General features: G+C 37.4%; 1 protein-coding gene across 1 annotated transcript; it reads left to right on the forward strand.

Moving 5' to 3' along the window:
• The first annotated feature begins 699 nt into the window (after nucleotides 1-699).
• Nucleotides 700-19,217, forward strand: rap2ab (RAP2A, member of RAS oncogene family b). Its single transcript, XM_056258659.1, has 2 exons — nucleotides 700-1,467; nucleotides 18,935-19,217. Exons 1-2 carry the CDS (start codon nucleotides 1,154-1,156, stop codon nucleotides 19,170-19,172), a joined length of 552 nt encoding a protein of 183 aa, XP_056114634.1. The 5' UTR covers nucleotides 700-1,153; the 3' UTR covers nucleotides 19,173-19,217.
• The last annotated feature ends 938 nt before the right edge of the window (nucleotides 19,218-20,155 follow it).

Below are 20,155 nucleotides of genomic sequence, written 5' to 3' on the forward strand. Positions count from 1 at the left end.
GCACATTTTTCTGAAGGTGTGCCTTTAGCGGTTTCATTTCATGTGATTTATTTGGAAAATGTATTACTTGCACAAAACTTGTTTGGATGTATATCCATGCTTTATACTGATGTAACTCAAGCCTGTCTAATGAAAGCTGTATTCCTGACATCATTTATGAAGAGGTAAGAACTGCACAACCCATATTCCTCTGTAGTACGGGCCTGTATTACATAAAGACTTCCTGAAATATGTATGAATGCCATTGTATTATATTTATAGGCTATCTTAAAATAAAGATAGCATGCTATTCAAGCAAAACATTTGGTCAGTTTGAAATGCCAAAACAATAGATGGTGTTTAAAATGAACATTTGTCGTTAGCGGAACATGTTGATGAGCTACAGTAATCCTGCAGATGTAATGAATGAAGTATTGAGATAGACTCAAGACAGACTCGCGGCCTCCATCAGTGCACACACACACACACACACACACAATGGCCGCATCCCTGTTGCTTCTATTTCAGGTGCTGATGCAGGCGACGCGCTGTTGCCATAGGAACAGCATCATTTATTGACACTCCCCCTGCGCCGCCTCTCATTGGTCGCTCAACTGATCCTAGAACCAACCGCGCCGAAGTTAAAAGCGGAAGTCCCGCCCACCTCACTCAACCATTGCCTTATTAAGAACAGTGGGCGTGGCTTATCGAACTCCTCCGCGCCCATTGAACGCTCACAGCATCAATCCCGCTATAAAACTCGTATCCTCGCCCCGAGACTGTGTTCTGGCTCCAGAAGGTCTCCACCCGAGAGTATATGGCGGTTGAAGATGCTGTAAGATGCAGAATAGTGTGCGCCTTCTATTCTGGGATGCATCAGGGAGGGGACGCGTGATGTGTTCAGCGTTTGTATGCACGCACAGAGGTTATTGGTTCTTCACGCAACTGTCGGGTTCTGGCTCTTCTACATGGTTACGGATGCCATGAAGCCCGCGCGGTGGCTCTTTGCGCGCTTCTGTTATTTGTCTCTATGGTGAGTGTAACACCGCCAGCCATGGCTCCTGGTCTGCTCGACTTCTGCAATATTCAATGCAAGTTTCCCATCGCTTCTGATCGGCTCGGACACTGTTAGCTGGTTCGTTTACGCGCGTCACTCGGTTCGGTTCTGTGCGCAATGCGCGAGTATAAGGTGGTGGTGCTCGGCAGTGGAGGGGTCGGCAAATCTGCGCTCACGGTCCAGTTCGTGACCGGGACCTTCATCGAGAAGTACGACCCGACCATCGAAGACTTCTACCGTAAGGAGATCGAGGTGGACTCGTCGCCGTCGGTGCTGGAGATCCTGGACACGGCCGGTACCGAGCAGTTCGCGTCCATGCGGGACCTGTACATCAAGAACGGCCAGGGCTTCATCCTGGTCTACAGCCTCGTCAACCAGCAGAGCTTCCAGGACATCAAGCCCATGAGAGACCAGATCATCCGGGTCAAGAGGTAAGAGACTACATCACTGCACTGTATTGCAATCAATCATGGACATGCATGGTATTATTCGAGGGACCATTTGTTACAGACATGTAAGTTGTTCTTGCCATGTTTCACACATTATGGTATTAGCTTGTCATTTTAGAGGTAAGAGATGTCCTTCTTTAGACAAAATCACTGCATTGTATTGCAATAATCATTGATATAGACCATCTAGTACCATAATTATAACATCATTTTACCATGACACTGCCACAATATTTTTCATTTTGTTGTAAATTCAAGGTGAATAGAAATAAACCTACAGAAAATAATGGCATCCACCATGCAGATCTTAAAGTAGTTTAATTTTACCATGGTACTGCCACAGTACTTTTTATATACACATTTTTATGACTTATATTAATATGATAATCATTCAATAGCCTACCATTGTATACACACTGTATTAAAGAACCTCTTTGCATTGTATTGCAATAATCAATGATGGAAATACCATGGTATTCTTTGATATTACCACCTAATATGATTTTAACACTAGTTGAAGTCCATGATGTGCATATCATATTTCTTTGAAACACGAGAACCTCATGACAGCAAAATTACTGTACTTCCACCGTGTTTTTGTCAGTGTTACAGACATTTAAGTTGGTAGTACCATGTTTTGCCATGGTACACATTAAAGTACCATGGTATTAGCTTGTAATACTATCATTTTACCATGACATTGCCACAATAGTTTTTTTTTTAGAAATTCAAGGTGAATAGCAATAAACATAGAAAATAATGGCATTAATGCAGATATTGAAGTAGCTTGTGATACCTTCGTTTTACCATGGTATTACCACAGTACTTTTTTATAAGCACATTTTTATGTCTAATATTAATATGATAATCATTCAATACCATCAAATACAGACTATATTAAAAAAAACATGGCATTGCCATCATTTTACTGTGTACTTCAGTGATGTGAAAGCAGTAATAGGTAAACTTAAAGAAGACAATGGTATTACCATGTTTTTCGACATGCACCATGCATATTATTAGCATGTGATACTGTTATTTTACCACGGTACTGCCACAGTTCTTGTAAATGCAAGGTAAAAACAACAAAGATGGTATTACCATGTTTTTGGACATGTACTGTGGTAAATATTAAAAGTACCATGGCATTAGCATCTTATACTATCATTTTACCAGGGTACTGTCACAGTACTTTGTTTGTAAGTGTTATTTGAATGTGGCAATCAAATCTCAATCAATGAATGTGAATATCTGTATCATGTTACACACTGTATTAAAAAACCCTGTAAGTCTGTAAAGCCCTAAAAGCTGGTAGTTTGTCTTCTCTGAGCGAGGTGAACTTTCCAAGGTTTTCTCAGTTAAGAAGATGGAAACTGTGTGTGTGTGTGTGTGTGTGTGTGTGTGTGTGTGTGTGTGGAATAATATGACAGTGCCGTTAATAATAAGTCCAATGGGAGTCAGCGTCTGTTATAATCTTTCCGTAGTTTAACCTAAGGCCTAGAAACAGATGCTGTATTGTTTGTGGTTTTTTCCACATTGAGGTTTGAACACACTGCTTTCATAAACAGGACCTACATAAACAATTATAAACCGAGCGTGAGGTAAAGCACAAAGAGACAAAAGATTAATCACTGAAGCTGCAAAACCTGAAAGGCCTGAATTATCCTGTCAGAACCTTGAAGGAGAAAAGCTTTTAAAAAGCTCTTATTTATGCACTTTTCCCATATTGTCTTCTGGCATTTTCTGTGTATTCAGATGTGTGTGGTTGATCGTGACACATACAGTAACTTGCATTTGAATATTAAAAGCTCCTTTAAATATTGCCTTATGGTGTCATTATGAACAATAGAGAGAGGTTTAGTAGCGGTCAGTAATCGGACACTTTACCACAGTAATCAAGTCATGACATCAATGCACAATTCCCTGAAAATATCATATATAAAGAGTTTTTTTTTTGCATGCATGCATGCACGATTTTGCCATATTTGCATGCAGCAACTTGACATCTTTGATGCAGAACATCCTGAAAGTCTTTTGTAACTTGTGCTTGGACTGATTTGGTGCTGAATAGTTTATAAAGGATGAAGTATAGCCCATATTTAGTTCTTTTTGTGCATGTTGGGATTTAGCAATTATAGCAACTGTGCATTTATGCATCTTACTTGCTGAATAAACATAGAAATGCATTGTTAAATAAATGAACAAATTCTGATTTTAGTGCTGAGCGATATATGAGATATGACACTTGCGCAACTCAAAAAGTGTGAAATCACTTTAAGTGAAAATGCATTAAATAAATACATAAATCGGGTCTGAAGGAGGGTTGAGATTCCCGCCATTAAGCACATTATATTTTTTTGCAGCTTTATCTCTCGCATTATGAATTGAATTGGCACCGTTTTATGCCAGAACCTGCAGAAAGATATCTGAAGCTCTGGCACAGGTTGTTAATCTGCAGACACATGCTGAGACGGCTGATGATAACTACAGTAACGCTGGTGAGATTTGCACACTCACCACTATATAAATGAGATTGTGTGCTGGTGGAAGCCAAAGAAACATCACGACTGCATTAGCGCGCAGAAACCCAAAGACTTGCTGCACTTTTGGCAGCGAGACCCTGGGAAGAGGAAATGTGGGCGGACCCGTCGGTCATCTGCTTTCTATCTAATGTGAAACACTCTTCAATGAATTTAGATTAAAAAACACATCCATGTATTCAATTTAGCTACAGCAGGTGTTTAAACACACGGCCCACACACACTCTGTGCGCTGTTTCACACAATCTGCCATACTAAATGTGCGCAATTCTGTGAAAGCATTTACATGTTGTAAAACGTGTTGTGCTAATGGGTATCTAAAAGCATTATTGAATTAATTTGAAGGAAATGTGTTAATGACATTCAGACTCCCTGCAGACAGAACTTAAATAACATTTATTATATTAATTATGTGTGCTTTTAAAGACGTATTCTGCTCACCAAGACTGCATTTTTAAAATAAAAAATACAGTAAAAATAGTGAAATATTATTACAATTTAAAATAACTGTTTTCTATGTGAATATATAGTAAAATGTAATTTATATCCTGTGATCAAAGCTGAATTTTCAGCAGTCTTCAGTGTCACATGATCCTTCAGAAATCATTCTAATATGATGATTTGATGATCAAGAAACATTACTGATTATTATCAATGTTGAAAACTTCATAATTTTGGGGAAACTGTGATATATTTATTTTATTATTCAAGATTATTTGATGAATAGAAAGTTCAAATGAACCGCATTTATTTGAAATTGAATCTTTTGTAACATTATGCATGTATTTACTGTTCTTTACTTTACCTGTGGATTGGTTTATGATTTCCTGTAGTCATTACAACTTCTGTTTATATCTGGCTTTTTTAATGCAACACATATACAGCGTGTCTAATGCCAGCTTTGTAAAGTAAATGTTGCGTTCCTGGATTGGATGATGGTGTAACTGTCCCACGAGACCTTCCTTCTTGGAAGATGAGATTGTGTTCCCGAGGGAAACCTGCTGTTTGAGCCCATAGATATTGACATTTCACACTCATCTGAAATCAGTTTTGTGGAAGTGTTTTTGCTATTCTCCTAGCTCTGAAACACATGGAAAAGCGTGTCCTGGAGAGAGTGTGTAGGGAACGGGAAGGCCGCTGAAGACCATGATTGCTTTTTAACCTGCTCCAATTCACTGTTCGCTCCACTGCACCGCTGTGACCGCGAGCAAAGCTGCGGCGTATTAACATGAACTCATCTGTCTTCATTTGTGTTTCACTCTGAAGAGAAGATTTCCTCTATTTCTCTACACCGAGGGTGATTATGTATGTTGTACGACTTTAAAATTGGTTTGGCTGTTTTCTACCTTTTACTTGCACTGTGACCTTTTACTTGATGTAGCGCTTGTATTTTCACATCAGTTCAGGCACTTTATAGTATTTAAATACGACCTATTATACCCTTTATCAAAGTCTTGATGTGTTTTCAGGCTCCACTAGAACAGGTTTTCCTGCTTGAATGTTGATTATTTTCCTCATATTCTCCATTGTTGCGGCTCCTCTCTTCCCAGTCTGTCAGTAACGCTCTGTTTACTTCCTGTCTCTATGAAGCCCCTCCTTCTGAAAAGCAGACTGTGCTCTGATTGGTCGGCTGGAGCAGTGTGTTGTGATTGGTCAAGTGCTTCGAGCATGTTTGGGAAATGTCCCGCCCCTTTCCATAACCACCAGTTTCAACACACTACTAACTAACTCAACCAGGCCCCGCAACTTTATTCTGCGCATTTATTATTTAAATAAGGAATATTGTGACATGTTCATTCTCGGATAAAACTCAAGACTACAATAGAGGCGTTTCAGGGAGTTCAGAAACAGTGACACTGATTAGAGTATAACTCTAGAGCTTTTTCATGCTCAAACAAGAAGCGGATCTTTTTGCAGCAGTATAAATCTTTATTAACCAAAACTCAAAACCCTCAGAACTGAGCTGACAAAGAACAGGCTTAAATAGACCAAACAAACCAATCAAAGAAACAATCCACAGCTATCTAACTGAAACACAGGAAACGGAACTAAACGCACGTGAAACACAGGAAACGGAACTAAACACACGTGAAACACAGTAAAACAGAACTAAACACACGTGAAACACAGGAAACGGAACTAAACACACGTGAAACACAGGAAACGGAACTAAACACACGTGAAACACAGGAAACGGAACTAAACACACGTGAAACACAGTAAAACAGAACTAAACACACGTGAAACACAGGAAACGGAACTAAACACACGTGAAACACAGGAAACGGAACTAAACACACGTGAAACACAGGAAACGGAACTAAACACACGTGAAACAGGAAACGGAACTAAACACACGTGAAACACAGGAAACGGAACTAAACGCACGTGAAACACAGGAAACGGAACTAAACACACGTGAAACACAGGAAACGGAACTAAACGCACGTGAAACACAGGAAACGGAACTAAACGCACGTGAAACACAGGAAACGGAACTAAACACACGTGAAACAGGAAACGGAACTAAACACACGTGAAACACAGGAAACGGAACTAAACACACGTGAAACACAGGAAACGGAACTAAACACACGTGAAACACAGGAAACGGAACTAAACGCACGTGAAACACAGGAAACGGAACTAAACACACGTGAAACACAGGAAACGGAACTAAACACACGTGAAACACAGTAAAACAGAACTAAACGCACGTGACACACAGGAAACGGAACTAAACACACGTGAAACAGGAAACGGAACTAAACACACGTGAAACACAGGAAACGGAACTAAACACACGTGACACAGGAAACGGAACTAAACACACGTGAAACAGGAAACGGAACTAAACACACGTGAAACACAGGAAACGGAACTAAACACACGTGAAACACAGGAAACGGAACTAAACGCACGTGACACACAGGAAACGGAACTAAACACACGTGAAACACAGGAAACGGAACTAAACGCACGTGAAACACAGGAAACGGAACTAAACACACGTGAAACACAGGAAACGGAACTAAACACACGTGAAACACAGTAAAACAGAACTAAACGCACGTGACACACAGGAAACGGAACTAAACACACGTGAAACACAGGAAACGGAACTAAACACACGTGAAACACAGTAAAACAGAACTAAACGCACGTGACACACAGGAAACGGAACTAAACACACGTGAAACAGGAAACGGAACTAAACACACGTGAAACACAGGAAACGGAACTAAACACACGTGACACAGGAAACGGAACTAAACACACGTGAAACAGGAAACGGAACTAAACACACGTGAAACACAGGAAACGGAACTAAACACACGTGAAACACAGGAAACGGAACTAAACACACGTGAAACACAGTAAAACAGAACTAAACACACGTGAAACACAGGAAACGGAACTAAACACACGTGAAACACAGGAAACGGAACTAAACACACGTGACACAGGAAACGGAACTAAACACACGTGAAACAGGAAACGGAACTAAACACACGTGACACAGGAAACGGAACTAAACACACGTGAAACACAGGAAACGGAACTAAACACACGTGAAACACAGGAAACGGAACTAAACACACGTGAAACACAGGAAACGGAACTAAACACACGTGAAACAGGAAACGGAACTAAACACACGGGAAACACAGGAAACGGAACTAAACGCACGTGAAACACAGGAAACGGAACTAAACGCACGTGAAACACAGGAAACGGAACTAAACACACGTGAAACACAGGAAACGGAACTAAACACACTTGAAACACAGGAAACGGAACTAAACACACGTGAAACACAGGAAACGGAACTAAACACACGTGAAACACAGGAAACGGAACTAAACACACGTGAAACACAGGAAACGGAACTAAACACACGTGAAACAGGAAACGGAACTAAACACACGTGAAACACAGGAAACGGAACTAAACACGTGAAACACAGGAAACGGAACTAAACACACGTGAAACACCAGAAACAGAACACAATGATTTTCATAACTTTATTCTTAATATTTGATGTTGTATTATCCTTTTTTATGTTCTATGCTCTTCTAGCAGTTTAGTTTCTGAACATTGTGTCTCGTTCAGTCAGTTTGGACTTTATTCAGCCTTTAATTTCTGACAGACATTTTTATTTTTGGATCTTTGGGGGAAAAAAAAACGTTCCCCTTTTTGTTTTCATTAACAACTAGGTTCCTTTGTTTCGCTCTGAATCAGCGTGTGGCCTGACCAGCATTTCTGGCCAAAAGCATCCCAGCATGCATTGCTTCCAGCAGGGTCTCTGGAGACATCACATCTGTTTTTGTGTTTCTAAGCGCCGGGGGTCGAACCGTTACTGGGCAACTGCGCCGGCGAGGACTTCAATGCGTTGGATGGAGCAATGCAGCCGTCACTTTCTGACAGACGGACACTGAAATCATGTGTTTTAAATCCCTCAGTGCTTCATCACAATCATTTCACACTCGAAACAGTTCCTCTCTAGAAATTGCATTGAGCACTTTTATTTTTTTTTACTTGACTTGCTTAATTCCTGTAGCGAATCATGTTAAAACAACACCAATAAACTTTAACCGTTTCCATCATTAAAGTGCATGATTAAATGTATTTGATGCATTGCATTATTTGATTGTAAATTACTCCTGTGTGGTTCAGGCTAATGCGTGTGCTGTGACGCGTGGTTTCAGGCAATAAGCAATGCATGCGCGCAGTAGCATGAAAGCATAATTAGCTATTGAGCTGCTGTCAGATACTATACTGGTAAATGCACCTTGTCATCTGCATGCGCAGCTCATGGATTCATCATCATCTCTGCGGTCAGTCTTTAAGAGTTGATGCTCATGCTTCAATGATCCTCTAATAGATGTTTGGGTCATGAAAGGCTCGTGCTTCGTTAAACTTCAGGGTAATTACATTCACTTAACTAGTGCTGCTGTGTTCGTTATCTTGTCACTGTATTAAATTATTTTAATCGCTTAGACATTAAGATGATAATGCATGGCATGACATTGTGGAAAATGTCGCCGAGCAGCATTAGGAAACTGAAGGAGAACTAGTTTGTGGTAAATCACAACAACAACAACAGTTTGCTTGTGCTAATATATATTTATTTACTTATAAATCATAAAATTAAAATATTATATTTATTAGGCCTGTCAAATCGATTAATTGCGATTAGTCGCATCTAACATAAAAGTTTGTGTTTATATATATGTGTGTGTGTGTGTGTGTGTATATATATATAATGTGTGTGTGTGTGTGTGTGTGTATTTACAGACACACATAGTCACACACACACATACACTCACCTAAAGGATTATTAGGAACACCTGTTCAATTTCTCATTAATGCAATTATCTAATCAACCAATCACGTGGCAGTTGCTTCAATGCATTTAGGGGTGTGGTCCTGGTCAAGACAATCTCCTGAACTCCAAACTGAATGTCAGAATGGGAAAGAAAGGTGATTTAAGCAATTTTGAGCGTGGCATGGTTGTTGGTGCCAGACGGGCCGGTCTGAGTATTTCACAATCTGCTCAGTTACTGGGATTTTCACGCACAACCATTTCTAGGGTTTACAAAGAATGGTGTGAAAAGGGAAAAACATCCAGTATGCGGCAGTCCTGTGGGCGAAAATGCCTTGTTGATGCCAGAGGTCAGAGGAGAATGGGCGACTGATTCAAGCTGATAGAAGAGCAACTTTGACTGAAATAACCACTCGTTACAACCGAGGTATGCAGCAAAGCATTTGTGAAGCAACAACACGCACAACCTTGAGGCGGATGGGCTACAACAGCAGAAGACCCCACCGGGTACCACTCATCTCCACTACAAATAGGAAAAAGAGGCTACAATTTGCAAGAGCTCACCAAAATTGGACAGTTGAAGACTGGAAAAATGTTGCCTGGTCTGATGAGTCTCGATTTCTGTTGAGACATTCAGATGGTAGAGTCAGAATTTGGCGTAAACAGAATGAGAACATGGATCCATCATGCCTTGTTACCACTGTGCAGGCTGGTGGTGGTGGTGTAATGGTGTGGGAGATGTTTTCTTGGCACACTTTAGGCCTCTTAGTGCCAATTGGGCATCGTTTAAATGCCACGGCCTACCTGAGCATTGTTTCTGACCATGTCCATCCCTTTATGGCCACCATGTACCCATTCTCTGATGGCTACTTCCAGCAGGACAATGCACCATGTCACAAAGCTCGAATCATTTCAAATTGGTTTCTTGAACATGACAATGAGTTCACTGTACTAAAATGGCCCCCACAGTCACCAGATCTCAACCCAATAGAGCATCTTTGGGATGTGGTGGAACGGGAGCTTCGTGCCCTGGATGTGCATCCCACAAATCTCCATCAACTGCAAGATGCTATCCTATCAATATGGGCCAACATTTCTAAAGAATGCTTTCAGCACCTTGTTGAATCAATGCCACCTATAATTAAGGCAGTTCTGAAGGCGAAAGGGGGTCAAACAGTATTAAGCCCCGTTCACACTACACGCGACCAAGCGACACGATACCATTCATTTCAATGGTGAGCGGGCGACTTCCGCCGACACGCGCGACAGCGACCGTTGGCGACTAGATGGGGCGTGTCTAGCAACGCGACAAAGTTGAGAAATTTTTAACTTTATGCAAGTGAAGAGCGATTTTCGCGAGCGACAACCAATAGGAGTGGAGCGCACGTGATCCTTCTCCTCAGCCCCTGGGCCTGCAGTGATGGATGACAAGAAAGCTGATTCGCTGTCTTTTAGATGTCATACTAGTCAACCAGTAGTGGGAACGCCCACTAGCGACCTCATCGCCAGCGCCTGGCGACTTGCAGCGACAAAGTCACGTGTAGTGTGAACGGGGCTTTAGTAGTATGGTTTTCTTAATAATCCTTTAGGTGAGTGTATATATACACAAACTTTTGTTAGATGTGATTAATCGCGATTAATCGATTTGACAGCACTAATATATATATCATAAAATAATTTTCAAACTTATTTATATAATATTCTTAAATAATTTAATTAAATATTTTAAATACATGTTAAAAATTTAATTTGTATAATTACAATTTAATTTGTATTTTTAATGGAATATTATATATTTGAAAATCATTTCAAATAAATAATTAAAATTATAATATTATGTATGTATTATATTATGTATGTATAATAATTGTAATAATAATTCTTATATATTAGGGCTGTCAAATGATTAATCACGATTAATCCCATCCAAAATAAAAGCTTTTTTACATAATATATGTGGGTGCACTGTGTATAATAATTTTGTATATATATATAAATACACACACATGCATGTATATTTAAGAAAAAAATATTATTTATATATAAAATATTTATATTTATATATAATATAAATTATATATAAATCTATATACAGTATATACATCAAAATATTTCTTAAATATATACAAGCATGTGTGTGTATTTATATATATAAAATAATTATACACAGTGCACCCACATATATTATGTAAAAAAAACTTTTATTTTGGATTTGTTTTTTAATAGCTGTAATAATTATAATTAAAATAATGCAGGAATCTTTCCTAGACCGCTTATGTGATCAATTCTATATTTGTATGTTGTCCTTTAGTGAGTCGTGCTGCCGCTGAGACTGATGGGAAATTTGTTTAATTAAAACATGTCTCTTCATAAACTGGCTGAATCTGCAGTATTTTTCTCAGCCAGCTTCATTGCTATTCTTCATCAGCAGTGCCTAAAATGTGTACAAACTGAATGTACAGCATTCAACATAATTAATTTCCATCATAATTGGTTCATTGACAAGCTTTCAACTTAAAAGTCTGGGTTTCCCACATCGTGCTCATCATGCGAGCTCATCACACACACGAGCTGAAGCAGCATATGTTCATGAATATGACACAAACTCTCCCAGACCGGCTCAAACATGCGTCTAACTCAGACTTCAGACTTCAGACGTCCCTCGTGTCAGTCAGGCTATATATAGTGTTTTTCTGCTCGCCACCAATAGATGACATTTCATCTGCGCCTCTTACCTCCCACTCAGCATTCACACTCGCTGCACAGTCCCGCTATAGTGTGTCGAGGAACATTAGCTGAGGCTAGGGAAACGTTAGATGGAATAACATGATGTGAATGATGCTCAATGCCAGTGCAGAACGAGACGTGATTGTCTGGTGCTTCATAAATAATGCTGAGCGGTGTCAATCAAACACCAGCGAGCTCCTGAAGCCCCGGTGTCATCCTGCTCCGGTTAAACATCACTGCAGACATTTACTATCAACAGGATCGCAGTATTTACATAGTGCAATCAAAGTATTAACATTGTGCAATCAAAGTATTAACATATAGTGCAATCAGAGTATTAACATAGTGCAATCAGAGTATTAACATAGTGCAATCAGAGTATTAACATAGTGCAATCAGAGTATTTACATAGTGCAATCAGAGTATTAACATAGTGCAATCAGAGTATTAACATAGTGCAATCAGAGTATTAACATAGTGCAATCAGAGTATTAACATAGTGCAATCAGAGTATTAACATAGTGCAATCAGAGTATTAACATAGTGCAATCAAAGAGTATTAACATAGTGCAATCAAAGTATTAACATAGTGCAATCAGAGTATTAACATAGTGCAATCAGAGTATTAACATAGTGCAATCAGAGTGCAATCAGAGTTTTAACATAATGCAATCAGAGTATTAACATAGTGCAATCAGAGTATTAACATAGTGCAATCAGAGTATTAACATAGTGCAATCAGAGTGCAATCAGAGTTTTAACATAATGCAATCAGAGTATTTACATAGTGCAATCAGAGTATTAACATAGTGCAATCAAAATATTAACATAGTGCAATCAGAGTATTAACATAGTGCAATCAAAGTATTAACATAGTGCAATCAGAGTATTAACATAGTGCAATCAGAGTATTAACAGTGCAATCAGAGTGCAATCAGAGTTTTAACATAGTGCAATCAGAGTATTAACATAGTGCAATCAAAGAGTATTAACATAGTGCAATCAAAGTATTAACATAGTGCAATCAGAGTATTAACATAGTGCAATCAGAGTATTAACATAGTGCAATCAGAGTGCAATCAGAGTTTTAACATAATGCAATCAGAGTATTTACATAGTGCAATCAGAGTATTAACATAGTGCAATCAAAATATTAACATAGTGCAATCAGAGTATTAACATAGTGCAATCAAAGTATTAACATAGTGCAATCAGAGTATTAACATAGTGCAATCAGAGTATTAACATAGTGCAATCAGAGTGCAATCAGAGTTTTAACATAATGCAATCAGAGTATTAACATAGTGCAATCAAAGTATTAACATAGTGCAATCAAAATATTAACATAGTGCAATCAGAGTATTAACATAGTGCAATCAGAGTGCAATCAGAGTTTTAACATAATGCAATCAGAGTATTAACATAGTGCAATCAAAGTATTAACATAGTGCAATCAAAATATTAACATAGTGCAATCAGAGTATTAACATAGTGCAATCAAAGTATTAACATAGTGCAAATGCAATCAAAGTATTAACATAGTGCAATCAGAGTATTAACATAGTGCAATCAAAGTATTAACATAGTGCAATCAAAGTATTAACATAGTGCAATCAAAGTATTAACATAGTGCAATCAAAGTATTAACATAGTGCAATCAGAGTATTAACATAGTGCAATCAAAGTATTAACATAGTGCAATCAGAGTATTAACATAGTGCAATCAGAGTATTAACATAGTGCAATCAGAGTATTAACATAGTGCAATCAGAGTATTAACATAGTGCAATCAGAGTATTAACATAGTGCAATCAGAGTATTAACATAGTGCAATCAGAGTATTAACATAGTGCAATCAGAGTGTTAACATAGTGCAATCAAAGAGTATTAACATAGTGCAATCAAAGTATTAACATAGTGCAATCAGAGTATTAACATAGTGCAATCAGAGTATTAACATAGTGCAATCAGAGTGCAATCAGAGTTTTAACATAGTGCAATCAGAGTATTTACATAGTGCAATCAGAGTATTAACATAGTGCAATCAAAATATTAACATAGTGCAATCAGAGTATTAACATAGTGCAATCAAAGTATTAACATAGTGCAAATGCAATCAAAGTATTAACATAGTGCAATCAGAGTATTAACATAGTGCAATCAAAGTATTAACATAGTGCAATCAGAGTATTAACATAGTGCAATCAGAGTATTTACATAGTGCAATCAGAGTATTAACATAGTGCAATCAGAGTATTAACATAGTGCAATCAGAGTATTAACATAGTGCAATCAGAGTATTAACATAGTGCAATCAAAGTATTAACATAGTGCAAACAGAGTATTAACATAGTGCAATCAGAGTATTAACATAGTGCAATCAAAGTATTAACATAGTGCAATCAGAGTATTAACATAGTGCAATCAGAGTATTAACATAGTGCAATCAGAGTATTAACATAGTGCAATCAGTGTTAACATAGTGCAATCAAAGAGTATTAACATAGTGCAATCAAAGTATTAACATAGTGCAATCAGAGTATTAACATAGTGCAATCAGAGTATTAACATAGTGCAATCAGAGTGCAATCAGAGTTTTAACATAGTGCAATCAGAGTATTTACATAGTGCAATCAGAGTATTAACATAGTGCAATCAAAATATTAACATAGTGCAATCAGAGTATTAACATAGTGCAATCAAAGTATTAACATAGTGCAAATGCAATCAAAGTATTAACATAGTGCAATCAGAGTATTAACATAGTGCAATCAAAGTATTAACATAGTGCAATCAGAGTATTAACATAGTGCAATCAGAGTATTTACATAGTGCAATCAGAGTATTAACATAGTGCAATCAGAGTATTAACATAGTGCAATCAGAGTATTAACATAGTGCAATCAGAGTATTAACATAGTGCAATCAAAGTATTAACATAGTGCAATCAGAGTATTAACATAGTGCAATCAGAGTATTAACATAGTGCAATCAAAGTATTAACATAGTGCAATCAAAGTATTAACATAGTGCAATCAAAGTATTACCATAGTGCAATCAAAGTATTACCATAGTGCAATCAAAGTATAAACATAGTGCTATCAGAGTATTAACATAGTGCAATCAAAGTATTAACATAGTGCAATCAGAGTATTAACATAGTGCAATCAGAGTATTAACATAGTGCAATCAGAGTATTTACATAGTGCAATCAGAGTATTAACATATAGTGCAATCAGAGTATTAACATAGTGCAATCAGAGTATTAACATATAGTGCAATCAGAGTATTAACATAGTATTAACAGAGTATTTACATAGTCAAAGTTAATACTTTGATTACAATCAGAGTATTTACATAGTGCAATCAAAGTATTAACATAGTGCAATCAGAGTATTTACATAGTGCAATCAAAGTATTAACATAGTGCAATCAGAGTATTAACATAGTGCAATCAGAGTATTAACATAGTGCAATCAGAGTATTTACATAGTGCAATCAAAGTATTTACGTAGTGCAATCAGAGTATTAACATAGTGCAATCAAAGTATTAACATAGTGCAATCAGAGTATTAACATAGTGCAATCAAAGTATTAACATAGTGCAATCAGAGTATTAACATAGTGCAATCAGAGTATTAACATAGTGCAATCAGAGTATTAACATAGTGCAATCAGAGTATTAACATAGTGCAATCAGAGTATTAACATAGTGCAATCAGAGTATTAACATAGTGAAATCAAAGTATTAACATAGTGCAATCAGAGTATTAACATAGTGCAATCAGAGTATTAACATAGTGCAATCAGAGTATTAACATAGTGCAATCAGAGTATTAACATAGTGCAATCAGAGTATTAACATAGTGCAATCAAAGTATTAACATAGTGCAATCAGAGTATTAACAATGCAATCAGAGTATTAACAGTGCAATCAGAGTATTAACATAGTGCAATCAGAGTATTAACATAGTGCAATCAGAGTATTAACATAGTGCAATCAGAGTATTAACATAGTGCAATCAGAGTATTTACATAGTGCAATCAGAGTATTAACATAGTGCAATCAGAGTATTAACATAGTGCAATCAGAGTATTAACATAGTGCAATCAGAGTATTAACAATGCAATCAGAGTATTAACAGTGCAATCAGAGTATTAACATAGTGCAATCAGAGTATTAACATAGTGCAATCAGAGTATTAACAATGCAATCAGAGTATTAACAGTGCAATCAGAGTATTAACATAGTGCAATCAGAGTATTAACATAGTGCAATCAGAGTATTAACATAGTGCAATCAGAGTATTAACATAGTGCAATCAGAGTATTTACATAGTGCAATCAGAGTGTTAACATAGTGCAATCAGAGTATTAACATAGTGCAATCAGAGTATTAACATAGTGCAATCAGAGTATTAACATAGTGCAATCAGAGTATTAACATAGTGCAATCAGAGTATTAACATAGTGCAATCAGAGTATTAACATAGTGCAATCAAAGTATTAACATAGTGCAATCAGAGTATTAACAATGCAATCAGAGTATTAACAGTGCAATCAGAGTATTAACATAGTGCAATCAGAGTATTAACATAGTGCAATCAGAGTATTAACATAGTGCAATCAGAGTATTAACATAGTGCAATCAGAGTATTTACATAGTGCAATCAGAGTATTAACATAGTGCAATCAGAGTATTAACATAGTGCAATCAGAGTATTAACATAGTGCAATCAGAGTATTAACATAGTGCAATCAAAGTATTAACATAGTGCAATCAGAGTATTAACATAGTGCAATCAAAGTATTAACATAGTGCAATCAGAGTATTAACATAGTGCAATCAAAGTATTAACATAGTGCAATCAGAGTATTAACATAGTGCAATCAGAGTATTAACATAGTGCAATCAGAGTATTAACATAGTGCAATCAAAGTATTAACATAGTGCAATCAGAGTATTAACAATGCAATCAGAGTATTAACATAGTGCAATCAGAGTATTAACATAGTGCAATCAGAGTATTAACATATAGTGCAATCAGAGTATTAACATATAGTGCAATCAGAGTATTAACATATAGTGCAATCAGAGTATTAACATAGTGCAATCAGAGTATTTACATAGTGCAATCAATGCACAGCAAATCATATATACTGTATATATACACTACCATTCAAAGTTTGGGGTCAGTAGTTTTTAAAATGTTTTTGAAAGAAATCTCTTCTGCTCACCAAGGCTGCGTTTATTTGATAAAAGAAATACAGTAAAAATTTAGAAATATTTTTACAATTTCGATTAACTGCTTTCTATTTGATTTTTTTAATTCCTGTATAAAAGCTGAATTTTCAGCATCATGATCCTTCAGAAATCATTCTAATATGCTGATTTGCTGCATTTCTGATTATTATAATGTTGAAAACAGTTGTGCTGCTTCATGTTTTAATAGAAACTGTGATACATTTACTTTTTTCAGGATTCTTTGATGAATAGAAAGTTTATTTGAAATAGAATCTTTTGCAACATTATAAATGTCTTTAATGTGATCATTTTAATACTGAGCCCAACTTTTTGAGCGGCAGTACGGCCAATATTTCGTCTTCTGTCTTAAAACTTAATACTTGATAAATATACTTATTTTTTTGATACTTGGTTCGAAGATCAAACTATCCATGTAAGAGTCCTGATTCCTAAACGATGAGAAAGAGCAGTGATGTTCTGAGATCTTCACTCATCATCACTCTTCCTTTATCTGGAGCTGATCTGAAGCACACACTCCTCCGCTCTCTGTGTTAAACACTGGGAATGTGTTTCATGACTCAGCTGGTCTGAGGAGCCCAACACACCCCTGGACACACACTTCTCTAAAGACACTCGTTTTTCAGCTGCAGGGTCTGACAGATCAATAGCTCTGACTCAGAGTCTGTGGAGGGGATGATTCACAGCGTCAGTCCAGGATCAGCGACACACACACACACACACACACACTCACACACGGCTAGTGTGCCATTGCAAAGAAGATAAATACATTAGCATCATCTTTAATGATTTTGACCTCAGGTATCGGATGGCTCAATAACTGGAGTGAAGCGCTCTCGTATTAACTCACATCAATCTTGGGAAAGAAAACACATTGAACAGGTTCACCTGGAGCAAATTATTCATTCGATATTGGTGCATTTTACCAATGATGATTATTGTGGTTGAATTTTTTTTTTTTTTTTTTTTATAAAAACATTGTTGGAAAGTGTTATGTATGTGTTTAGGGACGATTCACAATATATATACTGTAACTGCTTTAGCTTAAAGCTCAGTTTAAGAGCAACCATAGTCCCTGAGTAAATATTTATTTAAAAAAATATATTTAGCTGCAAGCATTAATTATGTTTACAAGTAGGCCTACATTAATTGCATGCACAGGTTGGGAAGATTTGTTTGGTCATTGTATTTCTAGTTCAATTATTATGAGTAATTCAATGTTATAACTATAACTTTTGACCAGTAGTTGTCGCACTTGGTCTGAAGATTATTTGACCCCATTTTGGAGAAGTTTGGTTAAAGTTAAAGTAAACATTGATCGATGGAAAAATAGTGGGGAAAAAATTCATATTCCAGTTTAATGTTTACAATAAGTCAGTCATTAGAATGAATGAGTTCCAACACTGTTCCAACCAATGACATGAGTTTGGGGGCGGGACTATCCGTTTGCCTGACCAATGGCAGACGAGAGCAAAAGGTGCAGTAGGGCTATCAGGGAAACCTGTTTGAAAACTGTTATTGCACTTAGTGCTGAAATGCCACACCATGTGGTGTTGAATCGTTCTCTCATTATCGTGTCATGTGCATTCACAGGTATGAGCGAGTGCCCGTGATTCTCGTGGGAAACAAGGTGGACCTGGACAACGAGCGCGAGGTTTCGTCGAGCGAGGGTCAGGCTCTGGCGGAGGAATGGGGCTGTCCGTTCATGGAGACATCAGCCAAGAGCAAAACCATGGTGGACGAACTGTTCTCGGAGATCGTGAGGCAGATGGACTACGCCTCGCAGCCGGATAAAGAAGACCCGTGCTGTTCCTCCTGCAATATACAATAACCCTCGCAATCAGGATCCACATGGAGATCATCGAAAACTGGTGCATCCGTTCTCATGCACACGTCAAGGCCGTCTACACACTCGAGAACGCTGCCGATCTGTTGATTTACATGGGAACGGTGCGATGCAAAGACGCAAGAGTTTGCTAAAGTGATGTTGCAGCGTGCAAACAAAAGTTGAGAAACGCAACTTTAAGCAATGCTGTAAATACATCGATTTCAACAGGAATGGTGCATTGCATTGACGTAGATGAAAAAACGTAAAGTAGGCTATTGTTGGGGTGTTCGAACTAAAGTTTAGATAAATTTAACTTTTAGGCAAAGATTCAGATTTTTGATTTCAATGGGAATGGTGCATTGCAAAAAAACAAAAAACAAATACCCAAGAGTTTGCGAAAGCTGTGCAAACAAAAGTCGAGAATTGTAACTTTTGGGAAATGCTGCAAATCCATTGATTTGAATTGGAATGATGCTTCGCGAAGGCGTAGATGAAATACATGAGGGTTTGCGAAAGCTGTGCAAACAAACTTTGAGAAATTGGACTATTAGACAAAGCCTCAGATAGCCTATATTGATTTCAATGGGAATGGTGCATTGCACAAAAAAAAAAAAAAAAAAAAAAAAAAAACACGCAAGGGTTTGCAAAGAAATGTCGAGAATTTTAGCTGCAAATCCATTGATTTGAATTGGAATGATGCTTTGCAATGACGTAGATGAAAAACGCAAACAAATATTGAGAAATGTATCTTTTAGGCAATGCTTCATCAGATCCGTTGATTGTAATGCTTCTTTGCAAAGACCTAGATGAAAAATGCAAACCTTGTTTGCGACAATTCTGCAAATAAAAGTTGAGAAAACACATTTTTCCGCATCCGTCGGGATCTCAAGTGAGGCGGGTTCAGTGAGCCCGATCTCGTGTAAGTGTTATTTCTCGTGCCATTTAAACGGCAAAACTAGTTTTTGAAACTATTCATAATCCTACCC

The sequence above is a fragment of the Rhinichthys klamathensis genome, unplaced genomic scaffold (genome assembly GCF_029890125.1).
Source record: "Rhinichthys klamathensis goyatoka isolate OS25496 unplaced genomic scaffold, OSU_Roscu_1.1 h1tg000157l_1, whole genome shotgun sequence".
NCBI lineage: Eukaryota > Metazoa > Chordata > Actinopteri > Cypriniformes > Leuciscidae > Rhinichthys > Rhinichthys klamathensis.